The sequence below is a fragment of the Scardinius erythrophthalmus genome (genome assembly GCF_964197995.2).
Source record: "Scardinius erythrophthalmus genome assembly, chromosome: 17".
Classification (NCBI taxonomy): Eukaryota; Metazoa; Chordata; class Actinopteri; order Cypriniformes; family Leuciscidae; genus Scardinius; species Scardinius erythrophthalmus.
Window position 1 is genome coordinate 6,874,951 of NC_138237.1, and position 26,333 is coordinate 6,901,283.

Here is a 26,333-nt window from a genome sequence, read left to right on the forward strand (position 1 = left end):
TACGTTGGTTAAGAATGAAATGGCTAGAATTTATTCACACCTCTACTATTGAATCCGACGTATCATCAGTGCTCAGATTCGCTTCCATGGTCTGTGAGGTAAACTAAATGCTATTGGCTATTTGAAAAGGGGGAGGAGCCATTCAATATGTCCCGCCTTAGCTTCCTGTTTCAGTGAAAAATACATCAACGCATCATACAAAGCTGCGCGTCCCAAGGCCTTTAAAATAATCATGTTTAACTGTGGAAAAACTACATTACCCATGATGCTGTACAGAAAATTCCACCAATCAGAGAGTCAAAACAAGCAACTCGTCAAAAGATCCGCCCACTCACACGAAGCACCGCGAATGACGTAATCATGTCTCTCTCAAAATACTGAAATGTTTGTACATATATGCATATTTTGCACAATTTTTTTTATTTTTATACATGTACTCAACATTTGTAAATTAGTCGTTTCTCCATCGTTTTTAATTCCATTATGTCATTCACAACACTTCATGGGACTGTAGTCTTTGTCTTTGTCTGAATTTCAAATACTTATTTACTTCAAATCAAAGTTTGTAGTGTTGTGATTTCAACTCGTGGTTCATGGCTTATAACTCTTTAACAAAGATGATTTTAAAATCCCTATGATAAAAATGTATAAAAAATACTTCCAGTACTGGTTTGTATTTCCACAGCATGAAAGTAAGATCTTACGGATTTATGAATGAAACGCTCTTTTTGAAATCCTCTGACATTTGTTACAACATTACAATGCTCAAGATAACTTTCATGAACTCTAATAAGTAAATCCACTTCACCAGCTAATTACTCCTCGACAGCGATGCCATAGAAATATACAGAGCTACCGTTAAAAACAGAAGTTCAAAGACAACATTTTAAAGATGGCTGCGCTACTTACAACTATTTACCAAGTACACATAAATGCACAGAAATATTGATCTTAGATTATTATCTTAGATGGATTACCTTAAAGCTTCTGCTAGGAAAAATATAGTCCATTACAACACAAAACAATCAATCTATCAACAAGATGAACACACAATTAAGTTTAGAAATCATTATACAAAAATATTTAAATCACAACTAACCATCAAGTATTCTATGTAAACTATTTCTCAAGTAAGCTAAAACCATGAACATTTTCAGTAGTTGATAATAATATATAGAAACGTTAACTAAAATCAAATATAAAACGCATTTCAACATCTCATTTTCATTTAATTTAACTTGATGTACTAAAATGAACTGAAATACAAATTAAGAAAACTATATAGTCATATTTCAAAAAGATCTAATAAAAAGGACAAAATATCAATTAAATATCAACTAAAACTGTATATCAATGATACTAATATATCACTGCTATTGTGTTTTGCATCTTTTCTACCATTTATTAATGTGTTTTGATTCTAGATTTTACCTGAAGCATGTAAACTTGAATTATTCTATGAAAGTGTCTTTATATTCAACTTGTTATACACCATTATATGGACTAATGTAACAAATAAAATAACTTATAATCAAATAAAATGTATTTATTGTATAATAACATTAAATTAAGCCTATAAATATTACACACTGTAATAATATCAGCATCATACTGGTTATCAGCCATAAAGATATGGCATCTAATATAATATCAGCCAATTTCTACATAATATAATCACTACCATGATCATTTTAAGAGTCAACATGTGTTTGATGCATGTGAAAACTACTAATATATTTACCATTCTGACACAGATAAGATGTTAAATTGTCTGGTGCATTTATCTGCTACAGCTCCAAAACTAAAGCATGTAATAAATGCTCAGATTGTAATTGTCATTTAAAGAGAAAGCACCAGAAACTGCACCCACTCCATTTCACAATGTTTGTTTGCAGTCCTTCTGAACACTGAAGAAACCAGTTCTGCGAGGCAGATACACTTAACCAAAATACAGCAACATAATGGACATTTCAAAAGAGCCGCAATCGAGTCAAAACATGCCCAGACATTCTCACATTCATCAGAGAGAAGAAACCCACCCAGCCGAGATGATTTACACAGGACGACTCTCTCATTGTCTGCCGGTTTACACACAACTGGCTCTCAGCGGTTGCACGTTCCAGTATTCGAGAGATTAAAACTGACACTCCCTACGGATTTAACAATCAATTTCCTTATCTTTTCCAGACTTTCGCAATGGCTTTTCAGAAATAATTTTAAAGAGATTGCATTCACAACACGCTATATTGGAAATATATACAATTTTATTCATTTCCATGAAGTTTCTAGGCCTGGAAAATCACAATTTTAAAATTTCCAAGACAGTAAAAACCCTGATTATAAGAATCAGCAACTAGTAATATTACAGCAAACTGTAACAAATCCATTTTTTTATGATAAAGTTAGTTATTTAAACATTAGTATGTTTTAATTGGCACTAGTTACGACACCTGCCCATCTGACTTGACATGATGGAAAAATTGCCTTACAGAAACACATGAAATTGAATCTTCTATCATGAAAGACACAGACCTTTTGAGGAAAACAAGAGATCAGATTTCTGACTACAGGACAGTTTGTGGTCTTATTGCTTATGGGAGTCCAAAAGAGCCAAACACAAACAAATGATAAGCTCATTTTGGTTCGAATGTGTACAATTGCATGTAAAAATGAATTGCTTTTATTCTTAGACCAAACAAAAGTAATGTTTTGACAAAAGTATGTTTGACAAGTCATTCTGTGCATAAACACGAATCATATACTTTTAGTGCACGAATGTCAAACTAAAACTGATATTTTGCTTATAATCAGTTCTCATATTCATAAGAAAAATATTATAAACTGATACTTAACTCAGAACACTAAAAAAATGTTCATGACTTATCACAACATTTTTTCCTTTGTCAAATCAACTTATTAATATATGTCGTTCAGGTAACATACTATTATGAGTTACTGTTGATTAAATCTCCTTCATTGTATTAACTCAATTTCTTTTATTTCAATGAACTTAACATTTAAAAATGACTTGCTGTAAGTTAAACCACCATTTTTTATTTTAATTTTTTTTACAGTGATAGGTGTTCAAACTCTAAAATAAAGCTAATGAGAACCTATATGATGCCAATGTTGATCTCAAAAACATGAAACATCAAGACCTTTTTTCAACCTCCACAAAACCGCAAACGCGTCTTTACTAATCACTGAAGAGCATTTATGAGAGTTTAAACACATGTTCTGAGCATAAACTTGGATAAATCTTTACAAACACGCAGAGTTTCCCTGCTGTCGTGCATCCAAACACACATACACACACACACACACACACACACACACACACACACACAGGTAGAGGACCTCAGGTGGGACACACCCTCAAAACACCGTTTACAAGAACACAAACGCCGTAAAACTTAAACCTTAAAACTCAAAGATGACTTACCTATCTCAACTCGACGTGTGTGAATCCTCTGAAGGTGTTTGGTGTGTAAGTTATTATTGCTCCATGTTCGCTCCGTGTCAGTGTGTATGAGCTGCTGTGTGTGTGTGTCCTCAATCAAACTGGAAAAACTGGTCGGACGAGGAGAAGCTTTACTCCTACAAACCCATTCTACACACACTAGGATGGTGGTTGGAGGCTTGCTTTCTTTTTTTTTCTTTTTTTTCTCCCCCTTTCCTTTTTAAACCGACTCACTCCAAGACTGCAACTCATTCCTCGGCGATCACGTGATCGCGCAGGTAAGCAAGGTGTGACTCATTTTACTGTCAAATTATGCGGGGAAATTTCTCCTTTTGCTGTAGTCAGTCTGTGTCCTGGTATCGATAGATATATCACATAAATATAGATTCATCACATAAATATATAATATCACATAAATAAAAGAATAACTTCAATGCCTATACTAGTATTTTAATGAGCTCCTTAATAGATAGATAGATAGATAGATAGATAGATAGATAGATAGATAGATAGATAGATAGATAGATAGATAGATAGATAGATAGATAGATAGATAGATAGATAGATAGATAGATAGATAGATAGATAGATCATTTCTAATCAGTTTTAAAATCTTCCCAAATTTGGGTGGGTGTAAAACCTGAAAAATATAAATGAAATGTAAAGGTAAAATTTGGCAGTTTTGATCTAAATACACGTTTATAGATAAGAAAAATATAATAGTTATTTTAATAGCCTGATGTAATTTCTAATTCGTTTCAAAATGTTCTCAACTTTGGGAGGGTGTAAAAACCTGAATAAATGTAAATCTATCGCCCTCTACTGAGAGAAAAAAATCGCTTATGTGTTTTAGTCCTTTCACGGGCATGATGGGTCTAAATAATTATTTTGTTTTAACTCTTTATTGTGTATTTTTCAAGTCAATGGCTATTCAAATTTCTCAATGATATTATTCGCAGATAAAACGCAACATATAGACTATCACGTGACACTGTTACTTTTCTCAACGCTGGTCTGGCTAGTTCCATCAGGTGTGATTTACTTTAATATATAACATCTTAATTTTAATGTTTTGAGTTAATATGTCTAAACGATTATAGGTTTTAATGTGCAAATGCCTGCAATAAGACAAAAACCCGCTCTGTATAATTCTTTCTGAACCATCGAAACCGCGCGCGCCCTCTGGAGGTCGAAGCCTGTCTTACACGGAACTGTGATTAACGGTACAATCTTTTTTTTTTTTTTTTTTTTTACCTCACTTCATAAATGTTTTAATGGATTTTAATCTTTACGGTGTTTAAAGTGTATCTAAAATTCCAATATACAGAAAACAATTAGGAAACATTGAACGTCATTAGATGATTGTACAACAGCATTTTTAAAATAAGTTAGGCCTAACGTATTTGGATAGAAATTGGCCTATGTAAGTTTCTGTATACTCTCAAAGAACATTTTGGAGCTTTGCGTAACATTAAGTTAGGTCTTTAGTGTTTATGATTAGGGTTAGGGTATAAGGTACAAATTACATTTGCTATAATTTTTTAGTGTTATTGCATAAATACTGAGAGAACAATATTGGGTAAAGCTTTTGATTGATCGTAAAGGGTGGGCATGAGTCATTAAAAGATTTATTACTGATTAACATCCATTTATTCAAGAGAAATGTGAAGTCAACAAGTTGAGAAGAAAATGCGAAATCCAAATTTCACCAAAAGTGATGGAATTTATGAAAATATTCCCCGTTTTCTTATGACTTAACATACAAATTTTTTTTATTAATGATGTTACGGAATTATATAGATAAATAAAAATCAAGTTTAAATATTATATATAGATATGTGTAAATATTAAAAAATATAATCATCTGGGAAAAAATATGTATTTTAGCCTATTTACTACTAACAATTGTTTTAATAACAATGATAGTGACAGAACGTATTGAAAAATGTATGCATTATTTAATTTTTCTCCAGGTAAGCACTCTTTAATATGACTAAACTCTGAACATGAGCAATCAAATATTACTGAAGACATCCAAGAAGTGCACTGGTCGTGCAAAAGAACTGAAAATCATTATATAATAAATGAGACGCATGTGTTATGTAGTTGTTTTTTATTTTATTTTTGTGTTAATACAATAAATATACAAAACTCAAACTACTCAACATGCGACTAAGGGAGCGAGACAGGAGTGCATTTGTACAGTACAATGAAATTCAGGACGACAGGCCACCGTTCCTTTAGTTATACAAAATATACAAATATCCCTCGAGTCTGTTTTAAATAATGTCAGAGTAGCAGTAGTACAACACGTGATGGGTTTTCTTCGATTCATCTCACGTATCAGTGTTTCAACTAAGTTAGCTAACATCACTACTTTAAAAAAGACAGCTTAAAGCCACGATCCATTGCATCACACACAAGAGGTCACGTCGCTCCCAACAGATTCTTGTGGTTTTTTTCCGGTTTTAAATGAAAGCATTTCAAAACAAACCAAAATAGAGGAACATTCAGGTGCCATGTGTTGATATTTATTTATAAAAGGAAGAACGACTTGCAGTAACTTACTCAGAGAACCTTACACGAGTGGAAAAAAGATTCAAATATGACACACTCTCAATAAGATTTTAAACAAAATAAGAAAAAATTAAGGAATAGTTCACCCATGAATCATTTTCGGTGGACTATTCCTTTTATAAGTTATAAATTATTAAGCAAATTGTGTCGGACTTCAAACCAAGGCGGATGCAAACTCAATACTGAAAACAGGTGATGAACACACAGTTTGTTCTCACACACACACACACACACACACACACACACACACACACACACACACATAGAGTGTTGCTGAAAGGTTAAGATCAAGATTAATTTGCATCTTGATGCATTTGCCATAATCGCAAAACTTGGCTGTCTCTTGGTGACAGTAACCAAGGCTACAAGGTTCTCCAGTCAATAAAAAAAGAATAAGAGGAAAACAAACTCTACGCAGACAAATGACGGCATGATTCAGAACAACGATTACGGACCCAACCTCGGGACGGCCCAGCACGGCACAGTCTTACACACATCTGCAGGATAAATGTGGCGTGTCGTTAGCGATATGCGGTTTGGGGGCGTGATTTAAAATTGTGATTTTAAAAGTGTTTTCCAGTTTATCCCAGACTGGGAGAGATGATGATGATGATGATCCTCGGCCCGGCAAGCTTCCCATGCATGTGCAGGAACGTATCCTGAGTGGTTCACGCGTTTAAGAATTAGTTTCCATTCCAAAAACAACTCTATTAGAAAGAAAAAGAAACCAGAAAGCCTCGTATGTTTAAAATCAGTCAATACTTTATGTCATCATACAGGTTTGTTTATATATATATTTATATATTTACAGGTGAAGAGACCCTCTGAGTCGCGTGTGGAGCGTTTACGGTCACATCTGATGGGCGTCCTCGTGTACTGATGGCTCATTTGCAGGATTAGTCGGGAGAATCTCGCTAAGAAAAGGTCATAATATACCCCAAAATCCAAAGTAAAGCTAAAGAAGTTTGCATGAACGCCATTTGCATTAAGACATTATTTTTGTGACAATTATGCAAAACTGAATTTTTTTTTTTTGAAAGAAGCTTAATTGTCACGTAATTTTCTTTTGATTTTGAGATTAATCGTGACCTGGACTTGCATGACTGTGCGAGAGCGCTCGTTTTACGACGCGGAGTAAGACAGACCTGCGAGGGCATAACCATTCTTTTTTCCTGGGATCCCATAAAAGGACATTTGATGACATCACTTCCTGTTGTTTAACAGGGACAAACGGACGAACACGCAACAGTGATGTGAACATATAAAGTGACTCTTTTTAGGCTGTTTACACACACGCTTGAGAGCAGACAGGCGCTCCACACACACACACACACACTCCAGCTAAAGAACAGGAGGGTAGGGACTGTGGGCGGGGCCTCAGTCAGTCACAGGAGTGCATTAAGTCAATGAGAGTGGGTGTGGTCTTGAGCAGCCAGTTAGAGCTGATGAATGGCTGTAAGGACATTAGGAGGAATAAGGAGGGCGCGGTCAGAGTAGCACAGATGGACTCGAAGTTCTCTGAACCGATCAGATCTGCTCTTTGAAGGCTCCCCGGGCTGCAGTGGAGGCGGCGTTAGCGGCGGCGGTCTGCACCGTCTTGTTGGCCATGACGCCGGTGGCGAACTCCTGCTGCGCCTTCTCGAAACTGGCGCCGGTGGTTCGGTACATCGCATGGACCTGCAAATAAACACACACACACGTTTGATTCTACTGTACATAACTTCTATATGTTGGTCCTTGAAGGTAGGGTAGGTAGGAATTGTCTAAAAAACTTATTTTCCAAATTTGTTTAAACTTTATTTATATATCAATACATAATTAAAATGTAAGTACTCTGAAAAAGAAAGTATAAAAATCGAGTGTCTGTAGACCTCTCACGACTGTTTTAAAGACAGCTCATTATTTTCATTCACTCCACCCCCTCCCTTCTGGGCTCCTTCCAAAGCCACGCCCCCAAAACACATGAACGCTCGTGCGAAAGACGCAGACACGAGTGGAGAGGAAGGAGCACAGTGCATGTAGTGACATGTCAGAATCACATGTAATAAAATACCTAACTTTATCATTATGAATATAAATAAATAAGATGTATTTTAGTACTCACAATCAAGCTAGCATATCGATATTGGTAAAGTTTAAAATATATATTTATTGATTCGCTAACGAGCTAGTTATATCTATAAGGCAAAGCTAAAAACAGGTTGCATTGATACACGTTTTTCCATTACCATCAGTTACACTGTGATGAAGATGAATTTCGTGTAAGATTCATAACATATATGGTGTTCTGCATGTAAGAGTTTCCATGCTGAAAGCATTGTTGACTCTGATGAGGACTACACTCCAGAGACAAGTATCACATCGTCAGCTCGAGGACAGGTCCGGGGTCGAGGGCGAAGCAGAGGAGGTCGTGCAACTAGGGTCCGAGGATATTGACACGCGTTTTATTTCTTTGTTTAACCAAAAACTTTTTTTCATTACCTTTTCTAGTACTGTCTTCCTTTTTTTGCCTTCGCTAACTGCATATGCCGGTAATGTGAATTTTGATTGCTCTTTCTCTGCCATTGTTATGCTATTCCTAGGTTCCGTGCCTCTTGAATTCCTCAAATCAAACGGGTTTGCGCAAGTGGGCAGATCCTGTGGCAAAAGGGTGGTTGCCATGGTTGCGAGAGAGTGACAGTCGCCTGAGCCAATCCTTTGTTTCGGCCCGAATGGAAATAATGAGCTGTGTTTAATGCAGATTAAACGGTCTAGAGTCACTCGATTTTTATACTCTTTTTTTCAGAGTACTTACATTTTAATTATGTATTGATATATAAAGAAAGTTTAAACAAATTTGGAAAAAAGTTTTTTATAAAATTCCTACCTACCCTACCTTTAAAACTACTAACCTGGTAAAAATGAAATGACAGGAGAAATGAAGGACTAAACTGAAAACCCTATTACAAATCCTTCAATGGTTATGGTTTAGTGTTATCTTTATACTATTATAGTATTTATTAACATTTTAAATTATATTTTCAGGTTTCGTTTTAATTTGCATTTCAATTTAACATTTTTAATTCGATTTTATTTTTATGTTTTTCAGTGTTATGTTTTTCAGTGTTAACTTATTTTATTTCAGTTTAAAACATTTTTTTTTATGTAGTTAACATTAACACTGTTATGGTTCATGTCCAAGTGGGTGCATTTGAGGTGAAGCAAATATCATGTTTATACGATATGAGTTTTGTGTTTAAGGTGAAGCACCTTTTTAAACATGATGAGAGACATGACAGCCGACGCGGTGAAGAGGGCAGCAATCAGGATCATGATGATGCCGACGGGAATACTCGTGTTCAGACCGGTCAGCGCAGAGATCCAGCCACTACAAACACACACATGATCAGTCATCATATCACACAGTTTATGATGTAGCAATGTAAAGATAGTACAAGAGTCTGTCTGAAATATATATATTTTTTAATAAAGATCAATATTTGCCAATTTTCAAAGGCAAATTTCCCTTTATGGGGGGTCATTGGTTTTTTACTCATAAAAATCAGCACACTTCACCTGAATAAATTAAATGACATAAAATACCAATGTGAAGAATTATGATTCTTACCTACATTTTTTTAATTCAAATGTAGCTGTAAATAATCCACAACATACATAAATACAATAAACACCCTGTTATGAGGCATTTTTTATAATTATCTACTTACTATGTTTAAATTTTTATCCATTTTCTGTTTGAATTTTTAAAATTGTATTTTTTTTTGCATTTTCAGAGCAGAGAGAGAGAGAGAATTTTTTTATATATATATATATATATATATATATATATATATATATATATATATATATATATATATATATGCTCTCTCTCTCTCTCTGTGTGTGTATGTGTGTGTGTGTGTTCTCTCACCTGGCTCCCCAACCTGTAATGCCAATGGCTTGCAGCACATGGACACCAAACTGGCAGATATAGACGAAGAAGAACACGAAGAACCTAAAAGAGCTGTCACTCCTTCAGAGAGAAAAAAAGAGAAAACGGTTATAATCTCAACTCTCCACAAAGGTACAGTGTGTGTGTGTGTGTGTGTGTGTGTGTACCTGAATGCTCCATACAGGGGTCTGTACCAGCAGACAAATGAACAGGGTGTAAACAACATGAACCAAAGCATAGCCAGACCAAAATCCACTCCCCTCGACGCATCTACACAGAACCACGACAAACAGCCAAATATATTTGCAAACAGCGTCCCCGTGTGGACTGCAAGAGAGTAACATGAGAGAAGAGACCATGTGTTATTCTTGTAGAACATAATGTGGTGGGAAAAAAAATCACTATGAAGCTGTTTGCACAAAACTGCTGAAAAACTTATTTACAAAAACTCATTAAAACTGACTAAACTGTTAAAAAATAACTAAAATGCATAACTGTTTAACAACCTTAAAGTTAGTTCACCCAAGTCAGAGGTCACTCTTCCGCCGGAACTAGACTCACGAATGGAAGCCAGTGATTATAGTTTATAAAGTTATAGTTCTGGATATTTTTCTTACACAAACGCTTGGCTTCGCTTCAGAAGGCCTTTAATAACACCCTGGAGCCGAATGGATTACTTTTATGATGGATGGATTTTTTGGGCTTCAAAAACTATAAACTCTATTCACTCCCATTATAAAGCTTGGAAGAGCCAGGAAGTGTTTTAATATATAACTCTGATTGTGTTCGGCTGAAAGAAGAAAGTCATACACACCAATAGGATGGCTTGAGGGCAAGTACATTATGGGATAATTTTCAATAGTGGGTGAACTAACCCTTTAAGGCTTTAAATCAAATAAAAACTTAAACATTTATAATTTGTATGAATGTTTTTATCCCAGAACCTGTAAATAATTAAAGTGGTCTAAACATTCACCATCTCTGTTATATTAACAGAATCATTGCAAACCCTCTTCAAAGTCACTCAGAAGTTGCTCCATTAATAGAGTTCAAAACCAGTTGTTTAATAATTTATATAATCTAAAGCAGAGCCAGAGTGTATTCATAACCCATCATTCACAGGGAATCCTCCAGCTGGAATCAACTGCACATCAATACCAATCACACACAAAAAAGTTTTTGTTTTTTTGTTTTTTTAACAACAGGTAAGTGAAAGCAGCAGCATAACCTTCAGAAAATCGTATACCTCAATAACTTAACATTTATCTAGCTATTTTATTGTGTATTTATTTTATATGAGATTTGCAAATTGAGAAAACTGAATGAGATGATTGGTAACACTTCAGCTTTATTCAGCAAGGATGCATTAAAATGATTAAAAGTAACACTAAAGACATTAATATGGTGTTCTTTTGAACTTTCTATTCAACAAAGAATCCTTAAATTATCACAGTTTCCACAAAAATATCAAGCAGTTTTCAATATTAATAATAATAACAATCAGAAATGTTTCTTGAGCATCAAATCATCATATTAGAATGATTTCTGAAGGATCATGTGACACTGGAGACTGGAGTAATGACGCTGAATAGTAATATATTTCACAATTGTACAGTTCATACTGTATTTTGGATCAAATAAATGCAGTCTTGGTGAGCAGAAGAGACTAAGAAATCTTACAGATGCCAAACTTTTGAATGCAAGTATATATTGCTCATTGTTAGTTCATGTTAGCTAATACTAACAAATCAGACCTTATTGTAAAGTGTCATCAGATTATTTCTTACAAATTATCTCACTTTGTGGTTATCACAGTTATAAAGAATGATTCATTGTTTTTAATAGAAAATATGCAGAATATAAATTCAACAAATTGTTAAATTATGACAAATTATGATAATTGAATTTTGGTATACAGTCGAGAACACGAGACTGCCTTTACCGCTAAAAATAAATAAAAATAATTATGATAATAAACATAATGGGAGCGCAATTATTTCCCATTCATGGAAAATGCTTTCAAATGGAGTCACAGAGTCCGTCTACAACTGCAGTTTTGGTGTGGAATTTGGCAGTGTTATACCAGAGAGGTTCGTTCACCACATTTACTGCACAAGTAACTCCACTCTCTCTCTGTCTCAGCCCAATTCCCTCCCAAATTCCTACACAACAACGTCAGGCCAAATTTAAAGTCCAGTCTGATGATACTAGTCACATGATACCTCAAATCACATGATGCATGGTGGGTCCGCCCCTCCCTTGCATGTCTAATACCATGTGACTGATCTCCTCCAGTTTGAAACTCATCAAATAGAAGTCAATTACCTCAACAGTTTCTCTGGGAGGCACAAACGGTGCTGAAGTCTATAAAGTTCATTTCACAAAGTCTTTACACTATTATTGCATCCACCTACAAACCTCCCAAACAGACACAGACAAAACAGAGCAGATGTGTACTCAACATCACAATTAAAATCATCTTATTCTACACTTTTTTTAGCCCTTAATGAATATTTTCCACCTTTTGCCTGACCTATATAATTAAACAGGCTTTTTTTTTTTGTTACAGTACCATTAAGACTCCGACTGCATATGTAAATGGCCTCTGTTGTCTAGTATGATTGGTTTCAGTTTGGCATCTTTTTTTGGACTGCTGGCATTGTGGGATTGGTCGAGGGATACTCACACATCCAGAGATAGTACATGATCTTGACGGTTTTCTGGAACTCCACGGGTATGTCCACCGAAATGTCATGATAGAAACACTGACCCACAGGAAACTTCTCTGGAAGAGGCGGCCAGTTGTTTTTCCTCCCTTAGAAACAAGAAAAAGCCATTTAAAACTGAAAGGAGGGGGTAGATGATGCAACATGAGCAAGATGACAAAAATTAAATAGGGTACAGATGCAACAGAATGGTAATGTAACTTATTAATCTGCTGACTTCTATGCAATTTTGGTCAGAATGAGCCACAATCTAGTTCAGTTCTCTTGGTTCTCTTGTTCTGGATCAAAAAAGAAAATGATGCATTTAGTCCTGGTTAGCTTAGCATTCACACTGCCAGTTTTAAGACCGAACCTAAAGACACAAAACAAACAAACAAAAATAATAGCTTTTAATACGTATATTTTGGGTTGGAACTTGCCAAACATCTAAAACAATGCTGTGTGCTGGGCTAAATGTGCTCAATGCATATGATGGTAATTTTATCCGCTGAGAATTCATGTAGAGCTTATTAAATGTGTAAAGGAGTCAAAATAGCACCAGGAATTCCTCCACTACACACACATAGAAAGATCTGATGCAAGGAGACGGTGTTTCCGACGCCTGTACCGAACGGTGATGGATAATGTAGCTCCTATAGCGAGAAGAACCAGGTTTCTGTCCTTTTTAGGGTTGCATTTTGTGAAATCACATCCTGTTTTTGGTTTGTTTAGATTTCTTTCGTCCGTGTTGCATTCATATTTCAGTCAAGACCGCCCCAGACTTGGTTTGGAAGTGGACCGAGGCCTATATTTTCAGGGGTCTAGGATGGTGTGCACCAGGGTTCATATGGCAGTGTTCACATATATTCAAATGAACCGCACTAATAGAGCAATTGCAATTGATAAGACACATGCCTTTGGTGTGAGAGACCCGGGTTCGAATCCACTGTGAGACACCAATGTGTCCCTGAGCAAGACACTTAACCCCTAGTTGCTCCAGAGGCGTGCGACCTCTGACATGTATAGCAATTGTAAGTCGCTTTGGATAAAAGCGTCAGCTAAATGAATAAATGTAAATGTAAATGAGTTGGTTTCACCCAGATCAAACCTGTCATGTGTGAACACACACTGAGTCAGATTTTATGCTGAATTCGGAATATATAAATTTAATCCGCCCCATACGTTGCTTAAAATAGAACTGATGGCAAAGCTGAATTTGCAGCTCAAGAAACATTTGAGTAACACTTTACTTAAAGCCTTTATGTATAATGTATTATAAAATACATGCAATGCACCTTTTAGTGCATTGTATGATCTCATGAATAATCTTAACCACAGTTAGAATACATTAGAATACTTATCTATTAATTCAAGACACCTTTAGATAGTATAATGCATTAAAACATAAATCACCAATTTCAGATGCTACAAGGAATCTGCTAATATTATAATGCATTTTAACTTTGGTTACAATTATTAATGAAAAAAAATATAATGCATTATAAAATGTACAATACCTTTAAAGGGGTCATATAATGATACATGCACTTTTACAAGTTGATTGTACTGAAATGTGTGTTGGCAGTGCCAGTACACAACCATCATAAAATGATAAAAATCCATCCAGTTTTTTTTTTTTTTAATCTTCTTATATATTTTCCCCTGTCTCAAATCAAGCCGTTCGACCTTGTGACGTCAAATGGTCGGATGCCCCTCCCACGATTGTTGATTGACAGCAGCGTTTCAACACAGACCCGCCCTCGCTCGTGAGCGAGCTGTCAATCATAGTCCGCCATTGTTGATACGCTGGAGCACTGTCTATTGCAGAATGGCGTCTAAGCGATTGTGGTGTTCTTTTCTTGGGTGTAATAACAGACACAGCATCATTTTGATGTTCCTAAATCCGTACAGCTGAAGACGCAGTGGCTGAGTTTGTTTTCGAAGGGAATATTCCCCACGATCAAAGTCAATGCTTTCATGTTTGCACGAATCATTTCACCAGACTACTTTATAAACGAGAACATTGAAAAAGGTATTAGCTCCTGTCTGAGTATGTGTTGTTTATGTGCCTAATGACTGTCATAGTCTCACAGACTGATTATTTTTTAAACAGATCAGTAAAATGTTAGTGCTTCAGCCCTGACAGTTGTACCTAACACTGCATAGATAACGTTACGCACCACTTACAAGCCTACATTTGCCGAAAAAAAGTTTTTCATGACCATTAGCTGTAACTTCAATCTGTCAATGAACTAACGTATACATCAGTAAACACATAGCGTTCGTATCTCACTACTCTATCCTGCCAGTACACACAAAGATAGATCAAAGTGACATTACGTTAACCAACCATTCAGAAACGTCCTGTTTTCCGACTCCGGTTCAAATTGATACAATTGCACAGTGTCCTCAGAGAGTCCCGCAGCCATTCTTCAAAATATACCCTCAACTGTTGTCAAGGCAACACTCCACGTGTGTTGTGTCAAAACGCCCCACAGAACAGAGGGGCGGGGTGAGCAAAGCTCATTATCATTTAAAGACACATGCACTTAAACGGCGTGCTGAAAACAGAGCTGTTTTTGACCGGGTGAAATTAGTGTTTTCTTACAATACTAATGAGAATTTTTAATTAAAGTACATTACAAACTTTTCATTTAGACCCTAAAGAATCATATTAGCTTGTACAAAAATGGCATTATATGACCCCTTTAAAATGCATTAAACATAAAGGCAGTGTTACCAACATTTCTTTTTATAATCAATGCTGAAAACAGTTGTGCTGCTTCAAACCGTGATGCTTTTTTTCAGGATTCTTTGACAAATAGAAAGTTTAAAAGAACCGCATTAATTTGAAATGAAAATCTTTCGGAACATTATAAATGTCTTTACTGTCAACTTTTAAACAAATGAAGACAGCTCACTGACTAGTGTATCTACATATGCTAATGTATGTACAAGAGGTTTTTTGAGAAATTTTAATATACACACAAGCACACATTCATATATGTTAGGTTGCTTTGCATGTTGCATGTCAGTAACTTCCTGTCTGAGCAGAATAAGCTGACCAGCATGGACCAGGCTTGACACGAGGCTAATAACTCACCTCCTGACGCGTTGAGAGACTGCATCTCTCTCTCCCTGCGGTCCAGCTCAGCTGCTTTCCTCTCCAGCTCCTCCTGTCTCCTCAATAACTCCGCCTGGGCCCGTGCCTGATCCTACATGCACAAAGACAAAGGAGGTTATAAACACAAAACACAAATACTGCTCATAGGCACAGCAGAATATAACTTCAGGACAGTTCACATCACAACAGATTTCAAAGGCTCTTTCCAGCTGTCAGAACCAATCACAAACACATCAGATTCAGACCCGTGAGGGAAGACAATGTAAGTCTTCTCTTTTTAATTCATGGTATATCTTCGTTACACACTGTAAATTTGAATATGTCAACCCATATCATGACTGATTACAGTGGTACAGCTGGCCTCAAACTAAGTGTGTAAAGCTACAACACCATTCAAAAGTTTTTCAAAGTCTCATGTTCACCAAGGCTGCATTTATTTAATAAAAATACAGTAAAAACAGTAATATTGTGAAATATTATTACAAGTTAAAATAACTGTTTTATTTAGATATGTTTAAATATGTGATCAAAGCTGAATTTTCATCATCATAACCATTACTCCAGTCTTTAGTGTCACATGATCCTTCAGAAATCATTCTAATCATCTGCTCAAAAAATTTATAAAGATTTGAATAATTACTTGAAAATGCAATGTTTAATTCAATGTAAAATGCTTCAAAGCTTCATACCATTGTTTTATTTAATTTAAATCTTTAATTTAAAATAAACAAATGTATTTATCTAATATTAATATAGGTATTTAATGCATATCATACAATTTAACATTACGTTCACTATTATCATCAGAAACAGTACATCAGATTACCAAATAAAACCACCAGTCACAATATAAAAACACCCAGCAAAAGACACATGAAATCATCGAATCCAAGCGATGAAGTCTAAATGTTTTGATCAGCCACTCACCTTAATGATTATTAAGTCGGATAAGACATTGTGGGTAGGAAACGACACCGCTGGTGAGATATACTTGACTTTTGGCTGGTTATTAATATGTACTTGGACTGAACATTTCAAGCTTCTACTTCCAAAAACAGAACTGGTTGTGGTGTAAATATTGGGTGGTATGTGAGAGTATTGTTTGCACTCTATACTGTTGGTTAGCAAATACACACAGTAGAGTTTGAAAGGGGTTCATTTTTATTAACAGACAACTTTCAAAATCCCTAAGCCTTCGGCATGTAAAGTCTGTTCTGAAATGACTGTCAGTCAAGTAAGCTTTAACCAAAAATAAAGTCCCAACCACACATGGGCCTTGTAGCGGCAACACATTCTGCAATCATTTACAGCAGCGTCCCAGATTATAATTTTAAGAATCACTCGGAGCAAATCTGTTGATGCATACTGTCCTTGTTTCTGGGTCATTTTCAGGGCTCAGAAATCCCCAGCTTTCCCTGAAGGCAGCATCATGTGACACGCCTGGCTTAATCAAGCCAGTGGGCAACAAGTTCTTTAACAAGCCTTCTGTTGTCACCCTGAGGCTGAACTACTCTTCGTTGCGAACGGCACACTGAAGACTACAGCGACAGACACTGAGACGAATTACAGCAAGTTCTGATTCACCTTGTTATGTCCTAACTCAAAGCATCTGACGTCACCACACAGAGCGGGAGTTAGTGAGTCATCTGATGCACACCCAAAGTGTGTCTGTGTGTCCATATGTCTAGAGCGTGGCATCCCTTCTCCCTCAGGCGTGCTGAATTATACAGCATAACTGCACTCGTGAGCAGACCGGCTCCGAGCTCTCGCCTGCTGGAAGCTTCTGTTGACCTACTGAGCATTTGGGTGAAAATTTCTGTGAAATCAAGAAGCATTTGATGCTGAATACTCTCTGATAACGAGGTTTGTATCAGGGGTTCTGCTTCACATGGACCCGGAACATGGTTTAAGGTTTTAGAGGACTTCAGAGAGTCCACAATCAACCCTCTCAGGCAATGATGAATGAATACTCAACTTTATGCAGTCAATTACAGTATAAAATAATTTAGGCTTGTCTCTCAGTGTGTATAAATGAACAGGAAACAGGTTTAAAGTACTACACTTACAACAGATGACCTCCATAATATAATCACCACAACTAAGGCTGCATGATCCATTGAAATAAATGGCGAAATGGCTTTTGAGTGAGATCATCAAATCACAAAGACTGCATTTTACATGCGCTGTGTGTTTCAGAGTAAAGTGTGGTACTGTGTTCTTTTATACGTGAGCAGCTCATGATCCACCATTGTTTTCAGTATTTCAGAGCGGCCTGATTTGAACAATCTCTGCATTTGCTCTGTGAACAATCTCTGCATTTGCTCTGAGTTGAGTCACTTATAATGTGCAAAACAAGCAGTGCAAACCAGGAACTTTATTTTTTTTTTTAAAAATGCTACAATTTTAAATAGCAATGCTTTCCCCCCAAATCGTACAGCCTTAACCAAAACACAGCAATATCCGAAAGAGACATGAAGCAACTCTCTATAAAACACTGTTCATCACCTGAGAACATTAGTGCGGATGTCAAAACGGATGATTTAGACAACTTTTAGAAGAATGCAAGCTTCACATTTCTACTTTGAAACCCATTTTAAAGTCGACATGAAATCAAAATTGACCCTATTTACTTTGTTAGCGCATATTACTAGTTTTGTGGTGAACAATTAATCTGTGCAAGTTAATACACAGAAAAAAACAGTTTGCCGTGGTAATCTTTAATCAAAATCTGAAAAGTTACTTCCGGTCTGGAATGGCGTTCCTTCTCTGATGACATCAGGGGTTGAAAACGCTTAACGACTCCCTCAAACCATTAGTCTGCTATGAGCGAGAGATGGAGAGGAGAAGCGCTAAAGTAAACCCCTGCCCTCTGTTCAATATTCCCTTTCACTTAGAAATACATCACAACACTGGAGAAAAGTTGTTTGCAACTTCCGCTTCACGGGGACTTTAAGTGTATTAAGTTAATGAGATGAGGTGCATGTACCTGTGTCTGCTGAGGTTGAGTGTAAGCTGGCGGTTCTTCAGTGGGTTTCATGATGGCCGGCTGTGTGTTGGTTGTGGGCGGGACAGATTTAGGGGCGGAGCCTGGTGGAACCTATAATGCCACAAAATAAAATGTGAGACACAAAACATCTTACAAAACCACACACAATTTCATCTTAATCACAACACAATATCAACATAACATTTATTCCTTTCATTCATAAATCCAGACTGTCTGAATGTGTTTGCTGGTTTTTGAATGGATCATTCAGAAATGAAGCAATCCATGTGCACAGTTAAGGATAGGGAAATAAAATGTAATATAAATACCTTCAGCCAACTGACGGGTTCGTGCTGAGAGTGTGGGCTGTTCTGGGCAGCGAGCCCTACGCTGGTACAGCTTCACTAGTTATACCACACTGTGAATTATGTTTTTGTTGGTACTGTATGCTTGTTTGTTTTCTTGTCTGTATCTCTCTCTCTCTTTCGGTTTCTGGTTATGTTCAGAAAAAATATACTATATACTACTTTAATTTTGAAATATGCAATATGTATACAGCATACAGCACACACACATTTGGAAAATGTGCAGTATAAAACCGAGCACACCCCATGGAATACTATATCCCACAATGCAATGTACTCGACTCTTTTAGAAACCAGCATGATGAATGAAATGAACATCAGCCACATTCTCTGTGCTGACTCATTGTTTGATTGCTCAAAGAATGAAATTGCATTTTCAGCAACACTTTAGTTTAGGGTCCAATTCTCACTATTAACTAGTTGCTTATTAGCATGCATATTACTAGGATACTGGCTCTTTAGCAGTACTTATAAAGTATTTTAATTACGTAATGCATGCCGCATCACAGAGCTAGTGCAAGACAAGAATTTGAGGTTAAAAAGTATAGAATGTTGTTATTGTTTTTTTTTTTTTTAGAAAATGACCGATGGTTTGGCTATATAATACCCTTATTCCTCGGCTGGGATCCTGTAGAGTCTTTGAAGCTGCATTGAAACTGCAATTTGGATCTTCAAACCTGTTGGACCCCATTGAAGTCCACTATATGGAGAAACATCCTGGAATGTTTTCCTCAAAAACGTTAATTTCTTTTCGACTGAAGAAAGAAAGACATGAACATCTTGGATGACGTGGGGGTGAGTAAATTATCAGGAAATTTTACTAATCCTTTATGCCTTATTCAGCATGACCATATTCTGCATCCCTCAATCCTACCAAATACCTAAACTTATCAACTACCTTTCAGTAATTAGGTGTTTTAGGCAAAATTCGTAGTTAATAGTTTGTAAAAACTGAGAATTCGACCCTAATCTAGAGCGTGATCATATTTTCATGTAAAATGTATTCCAATCATTTTATTTACAAAATCCTTTTTTTATAGTGTGATTTTATTTCTGAGAAGGATAAGTGAATATAATGAGGTGACAACACTGTAGCATTATACTGTTTGAAATCTTGCATAATGCAGTATAGTAGTATATACTGTATGTAAAAAATAAAAAGCACTCAAACACAGATGGCCAGAGAGTGTGTTGGCAGATGGTATTTTTGACCTGTTCCAAATTTTAACGTCCTTAGAAAACTTACACACCTGTTAATTTTGTACACAATCAGTTGTGCATCTGACGACAAATTTTACAGCATCTCATAAGTGTCAGTTTGTGTTCTGGGCGGCTCACCGGCTTTGAGTCTGTGAAAGGGTTATACTCCTCCAGGCCTCCAGGAGGGACAGTCCGCGTTACTTGTGTCACTGATGGGTCCTGCAGAAAACACAGAGGAAACAGCCTTTTTTATTTATTTATTTATTTATTTATTTATTTTATTGCGGAAACAGCCTTTAAGTAATAAGTATTTGTCTGTTCAAAATGAAGGAATTTTTTCTAGGATATTTTTTTACACAATGTGCACACACTTGTAAAGGTTTGTTTTGTTGACTTTTACTAGTAAACTTTAAATTAGATTGTCTGACTTAAAGGGATGGTTCGGAGAGTACAATCAACCTAAGGTCCTTTGCACCATGACCTCGAGCCAAACACCCCCCAGAAGCTTTTTTCCCTTGGTCGAACATTATTAAAGTCAGAGCTTATTTAGAGATATCAGCCGAATGGCTTAGTGCAGGCGCTAATGGATCCAATTTATATCTGGTAAATTACCGCACTAATAATGCCCAGAATGGTACCAAACTTCTACAGTATTACAAATAGGTACAAATTTCTCATAAAACAAGGCATTGGAAAGTTTGTAAGTACATCAGGAGTTTATTTAACACTTGCCTGACGGCTCATGCTACCGCTAATCTGGACGTCGACGTCACTTCGCTGAGTTGAGAAAAGCCTGTAAAAGTCCTGGCAGAAAGCGATGCATAAGGATGTAGTATAACGACGAATTATTATTTTTTCCGAAGTGTTGACAACTTAGTGTTAATTAATAATTGTTATAAACTGGTACTACCAACAAAATATTAGTGCATTCCTGGAACTGGGCGTCGTTACACTACATCCTTATGCATCGCTTTCTGCCAGGACTTTTACGGGCTTTTCTCAAATCACGAAAGTGACATCGGTGTCCAGGTTAGCGGCATGAGCCGTCAGGCAAGTGTTATTTAAATAAACTCCTGATGTACTTACAAACTTTCCAATGGCTCGTTTTATGAGTACAGAACCTATTTGTACGACTGTAGAAGTTTGGTACCATTCTGGGCATTATTAGTGGGGTAATTTACGAGATACAGCCTTGGATCCATTAGCGCCTGCACTAAGCCATCCGGCTGATATCTCTAAATAAGCTCTGACTTTAATAATGTTCGACCAAGGGGAAAAAGGCTTCTGTGGGGTGTTTGGCTCCAGGTCATGGTGCAAAGGAGACTAGGTTGATTTTACCTCGAACCATCCCTTTAATGCATTTTTCGTTTTCTTGCTCTGATGATCGTTTCTTCTTCATAAGCGCTTGTCAACCTGGTATTTTGTAAACATGACTGTTTCCAGACACACAGACAAAATAAGCGTAAATTCGGCCAATCAGATCAGTGCTTACTAGATTGAGAAAGCACTTTCCTGTTCTGCATGCAAAAAGCATCAGGCGTTTAGTGCACGGACTGTGTGCGGTCCACGAGTTTGCCGTCTGAGGCTCAGACCAGGCTTTGTGAGACTACTTGTTATGCATCTTCGTGCATATTATTTATGCAAGTGCTCAGAGCTCTTGTACACCAAAACAAATTCCTTGTGTGTCTTGTGATCGCACTTAGCAAATAAAGTGCTTTCAGATGTTTGGTTAGGCTTTATGAACTGAACAGTAGATAAAATACTTTTATTTCAATGGAAACCGCACAGCTGTTTGGTTCCTCTTATTTACACACATTAGCTGCAGAGTAAAAGGCCTTCACAGCAACTGAAAAAAATCTTTAAGAAATCATTATGATTATGACATCACAACATACATGACCACCCACATTAACACTATTCAACTCTGCATCTACAACAAGCAGCTTAACCATTAAACCGACACTAAACAAACTCAAAGTTTGCCGTCACGACACGTGCCGCTGATAAGAGCACGGTTATCTTGACTAATGTCACACAGATGTGGGAGAACTGGGAGAACTAATCCTGACGCCCAGTGCTGAGTCTGCATCAGATTAAAGCTCACACCAACAGAGAGAAAGCAAACACTCATTATGTCACGCTTCACCGAGGAAATACTACACATTCTGTCCTAGGTTTCTACATCCCAGAACATCGGGAACATCAGGCAGAACCTGTAATTTTCTCCTCTCTGATTCCAGTAATTTACACAGAGCAAAAGCTATAAATAGATGAGTGGGAGAGACCAACCCCGGTTCAGAGCAAAGATTACGAGAGTCAAACAATATTTCCCCTCTATGACCGATACCAATGATTTTTTTAAATATCTGACAACCAATATACAGAATTTAATATAGGCTAGTTTAAATCATGCTTTTATGCTTTAACCATAGCAACACTGCAAGACTGCAACAATACAAAATAAAAATGTATTATTATGAATATTATTGTGATTATTATTATTATTATTAATATATAATAAAATAATATTTAATATAACAAAAAATATTTTTATTTATGTATTATTATTGCTGTTGATTAATAATAATAATAATCATTATTATAAAAATTATATAATATTATATGGAAATATATAAAAATATAAAATTTTATTATTATTATTATACAATATTTCAAATTCTGCATATTTGCTATCTGACATTTCTATTTCTTGCTATTTCTGCTTTAACCATTACACTTTTTATTATTGCTATTATTATTATCATCATCATCATCAATAATACACATTAAAAATAATGAAAACAATATTGTAAATTATTATTATAAACGACAACAATACGTATATAAATATAAAAAAATTATTAAAACAATTCAACAAATTATTAATAATAAAAACAACAATACTGTCTGATAATAAATATGCAGAATATAAATTATTTATGCAACAATAAAAACATATATTATTATTATTAAAATTATTGTTATAACAATAATGATAATGTTTTTGCACTGATAAGAATGGGAGGCAAAGAATTAATGATAATTTGTAATAAGTATTGCCAGTACACAGCAGAACCAACTACATAAATGCCCTTTATGACTTAAAGGGATAGTTCACCCAAAAAATTTAATTTATTCACCCTTATGTTGTTTCAAACCTGTATGAATTTCTTTGTTCTGTTGAACACTAAAGATGCTATTTTGAAGAGTGTTAATAAGATGGTAGCCATTGACTTCCATAGTATATTTTTTCCTGTGTAGGTAATATGATTTCCTACTATGAAAGTCAATGAATACTGTCAAATGTTTGATTACAATACAGACATTCTTTAAAATATCTTTTTTTCTCTTCAGCAGAACAAAGAAACTCATACAGGTTTTGAAACAACTTGAGGATGAGTAAGACTAAGAGATGACTAGGCCTACATTTTCATTTTATTTTTTGGGTGAACTATCTCTTGTGATGAATGATGCATTACTCTAGCCTTGCAAAATGTCAAATCATCATTGGAATAAAAATGCAAAATAACTGGGTGCTGCTCAATGATATCAAGTAGCATACTACTGTTTCAAACATTTATCCTTACATATTGTGTCACATACTACTTTTTAAATTGGTACACTAGTAATAATTCCAAACATAGCAGAGAAGACCTTATTAAACTCCTGTGTTTCTCTACAGAGATAGTTCACTATTCCCTCACTGACTCTAAAGAATGTTAACTACAATACCACACACACACACACACACACACACACACACTAAAGCAGTCCCTTGTTTCCATAGCAGCCCCAGTATGCAGCGTTCAGGTCCTGAGGCGGATCCGTTTCATACGGCTGGTGACGACTGTCAGGACTCCAGAGCCATGAATATTTCAGTCTGTGTAATGATAAATGTTTAATGGGATAGTCCCGCACACACACATTTGTTGTAGCAGGAAGACACTGTATCTGTATTCATAAAAACACTGTGAGACAGTGATGTATGATGTCACACTCTATGATCACCTGACATGAATGCATGTTCATGTTCACATGTGACTGTGACTCAAAACCTAGTGAGCTGCGTGCCAAGACAGCATTTTAAGTGTGTCTAAACATTCAGATGCACACAGGAATACTACCTAGGTAAGCAGCACACTAATACTTTGCATACTCAAGATGTATTGTATAAAATTATAACCGCAACACTTTTGTTTTTTTCAAAAAAGGGTCCGGGTTTAGTCCCCCCGGACCCCACGAATATAGTAAAACTGCACATTTTAGAGTGGCCTTTTATTGTGGGCAGCCTAAGGCACACCTGTGCAATAATCATGCTGTCTAATCAGCATCTTGATATGCCACACCTGTGAGGTGGATGGATTATCTCGACAAAGGAAAAGTGCTCACTAACACAGATTTAGACAGATTTGTGAACAATATTTGAGGGAATAGGCCTTTTGTGTACATAGAAAAAGTCTTAGACCTTTGAGTTCAGCTCATGTAAAATGGGGGCAAAAACAAAAGTGTTGCGTTTATAATTTTGTTCAATAAAATATAATAACACAAAAATATAAATACTAGGCTATAAAATAAAAATTAAAGGTTAAATAAAAAAATGTATTTTAAATAAATGCACCTAACAGAAAAGTAATAATTAATTTTTTGGTAATTACTTAAGCTAATGCATAGGTCAAAGGGGTTTGTGGTATCACTTCGCAATTGTATTATGTATGCATGACCTAATAATGGTGTAGTCTAACCTAAGCACTTTCACAATCACAAGTGATGTGCATACTTTTAGTGCATCACTAAAGCATGCAAATTGGGACGAAGCCAAAGTTAAGTTTAAACCACTTCTTTTGTTTATCTGATTGTATAACACAGTCTGTTGATGATGCACTTTAACTTGTAAAGCCCGGGACACACCAAGGCAGTTTTTGTGCCTCGTCAACTTTTTTTCGTCCGATTCGACATGTTGAATCGGTGTCAGGCCGTCGGTGAGAGAGAGAACTCTGATTGGCTGTTCAGCTTAGTGAACAAGTCAGTGCACGAGAATAATAGCAAAACAGCAGCAAAGAAGTCAAAACGGTACAGATAGAGGCTGTCCTAATGTCACGTCATCTTACATGAGTGTTCCTTGGCGAATATTTCAATATAAACATGGAATAGTGGAATAAAGCGAGTGGAATAAAGAAAGTGTTTAGCAGGATTGATATTCAAAATGGTAAGCACGCACTGCTTTGTTTATGGTTTGTGTGTCTGCAGCGTCAGTTTCCCCTTTTGAATGATGAATATAGACGAATATATCTTCAGAAATAGACAGTTGTCTCATTTAGGCCTACACGCAGAACGCGCATGCTAGCTGACAGCCAGCTGTAGTTCTCTCGGTGTGTTCAAGTCAAGTGTAGCTTTTCCCCCGATGCAGACGACAACACAGTCGGCTTTCATCAGCGCTTGTTCTTTGGCGTCGGTTTGGTGTCCCGGGCTTAAGCCAAACTATGAACAAACTATAGAAATTAATGTTTACGCCACATCACTCTATAGCCTATGCTGCTGCTCATTCGGCCACCCGACTGTAAAGAGGGAAACTCAAGCCTGGTTTGACCTCCTTCAGGACTACAGATGATTTCAGGACATATGTGGAGGCTCCACACGCACAGCAATCAAGCATTCACACGAATAACAGCTTATTTTAGACAGTAACGAGATTAGCGTTGAATATAGCTGAGATGAAAACGGTGCAAATCAGATTAACGCAAACATAACTGCTGCAAACATTCCTGAGCACATGCAGAACGAACCCCGAGTGTTAGGCAGGTGTGACACCACTGGGGTTTGTGTGGAGAAGATTGTCTAAACAAGTGTTTATTTGTGTTGTAAAGGCTGTCTGAACACTCAGCGAGTGTATTGAGGATGTGCACATTAAAGGTCAAACGTTGTTTTGGAAAGGACAGATAAAAGATAGTAGGTTTGTGTGGGTTATATAAGACACATGAAACATGA

General features: G+C 36.3%; 2 protein-coding genes across 2 annotated transcripts in view; both read right to left on the minus strand.

Moving 5' to 3' along the window:
• Positions 1-3,720, minus strand: part of atp8b1 (ATPase phospholipid transporting 8B1) — a 43,893-nt gene extending 40,173 nt beyond the window's left edge. The window contains exon 1 of the mRNA XM_081390308.1: positions 3,443-3,720. The gene's annotated coding sequence lies outside the window, so the exon portion shown is untranslated. The remainder of the gene's footprint in view (positions 1-3,442) is intronic.
• Positions 3,721-5,586: 1,866 nt separating this feature from the next.
• scamp1 (secretory carrier membrane protein 1) overlaps positions 5,587-26,333 on the minus strand; it is a 28,565-nt gene continuing 7,818 nt past the window's right edge. Inside the window, exons 2-9 of the mRNA XM_081390904.1 lie at positions 20,487-20,567; positions 18,784-18,894; positions 15,777-15,888; positions 12,655-12,783; positions 10,136-10,295; positions 9,948-10,049; positions 9,287-9,404; positions 5,587-7,714 (exon numbers count right to left, since the gene is read on the minus strand). Coding sequence (XP_081247030.1) covers positions 7,565-7,714; positions 9,287-9,404; positions 9,948-10,049; positions 10,136-10,295; positions 12,655-12,783; positions 15,777-15,888; positions 18,784-18,894; positions 20,487-20,567 — 963 coding nt within the window. The 3' untranslated portion in view covers positions 5,587-7,564. The remainder of the gene's footprint in view (positions 7,715-9,286; positions 9,405-9,947; positions 10,050-10,135; positions 10,296-12,654; positions 12,784-15,776; positions 15,889-18,783; positions 18,895-20,486; positions 20,568-26,333) is intronic.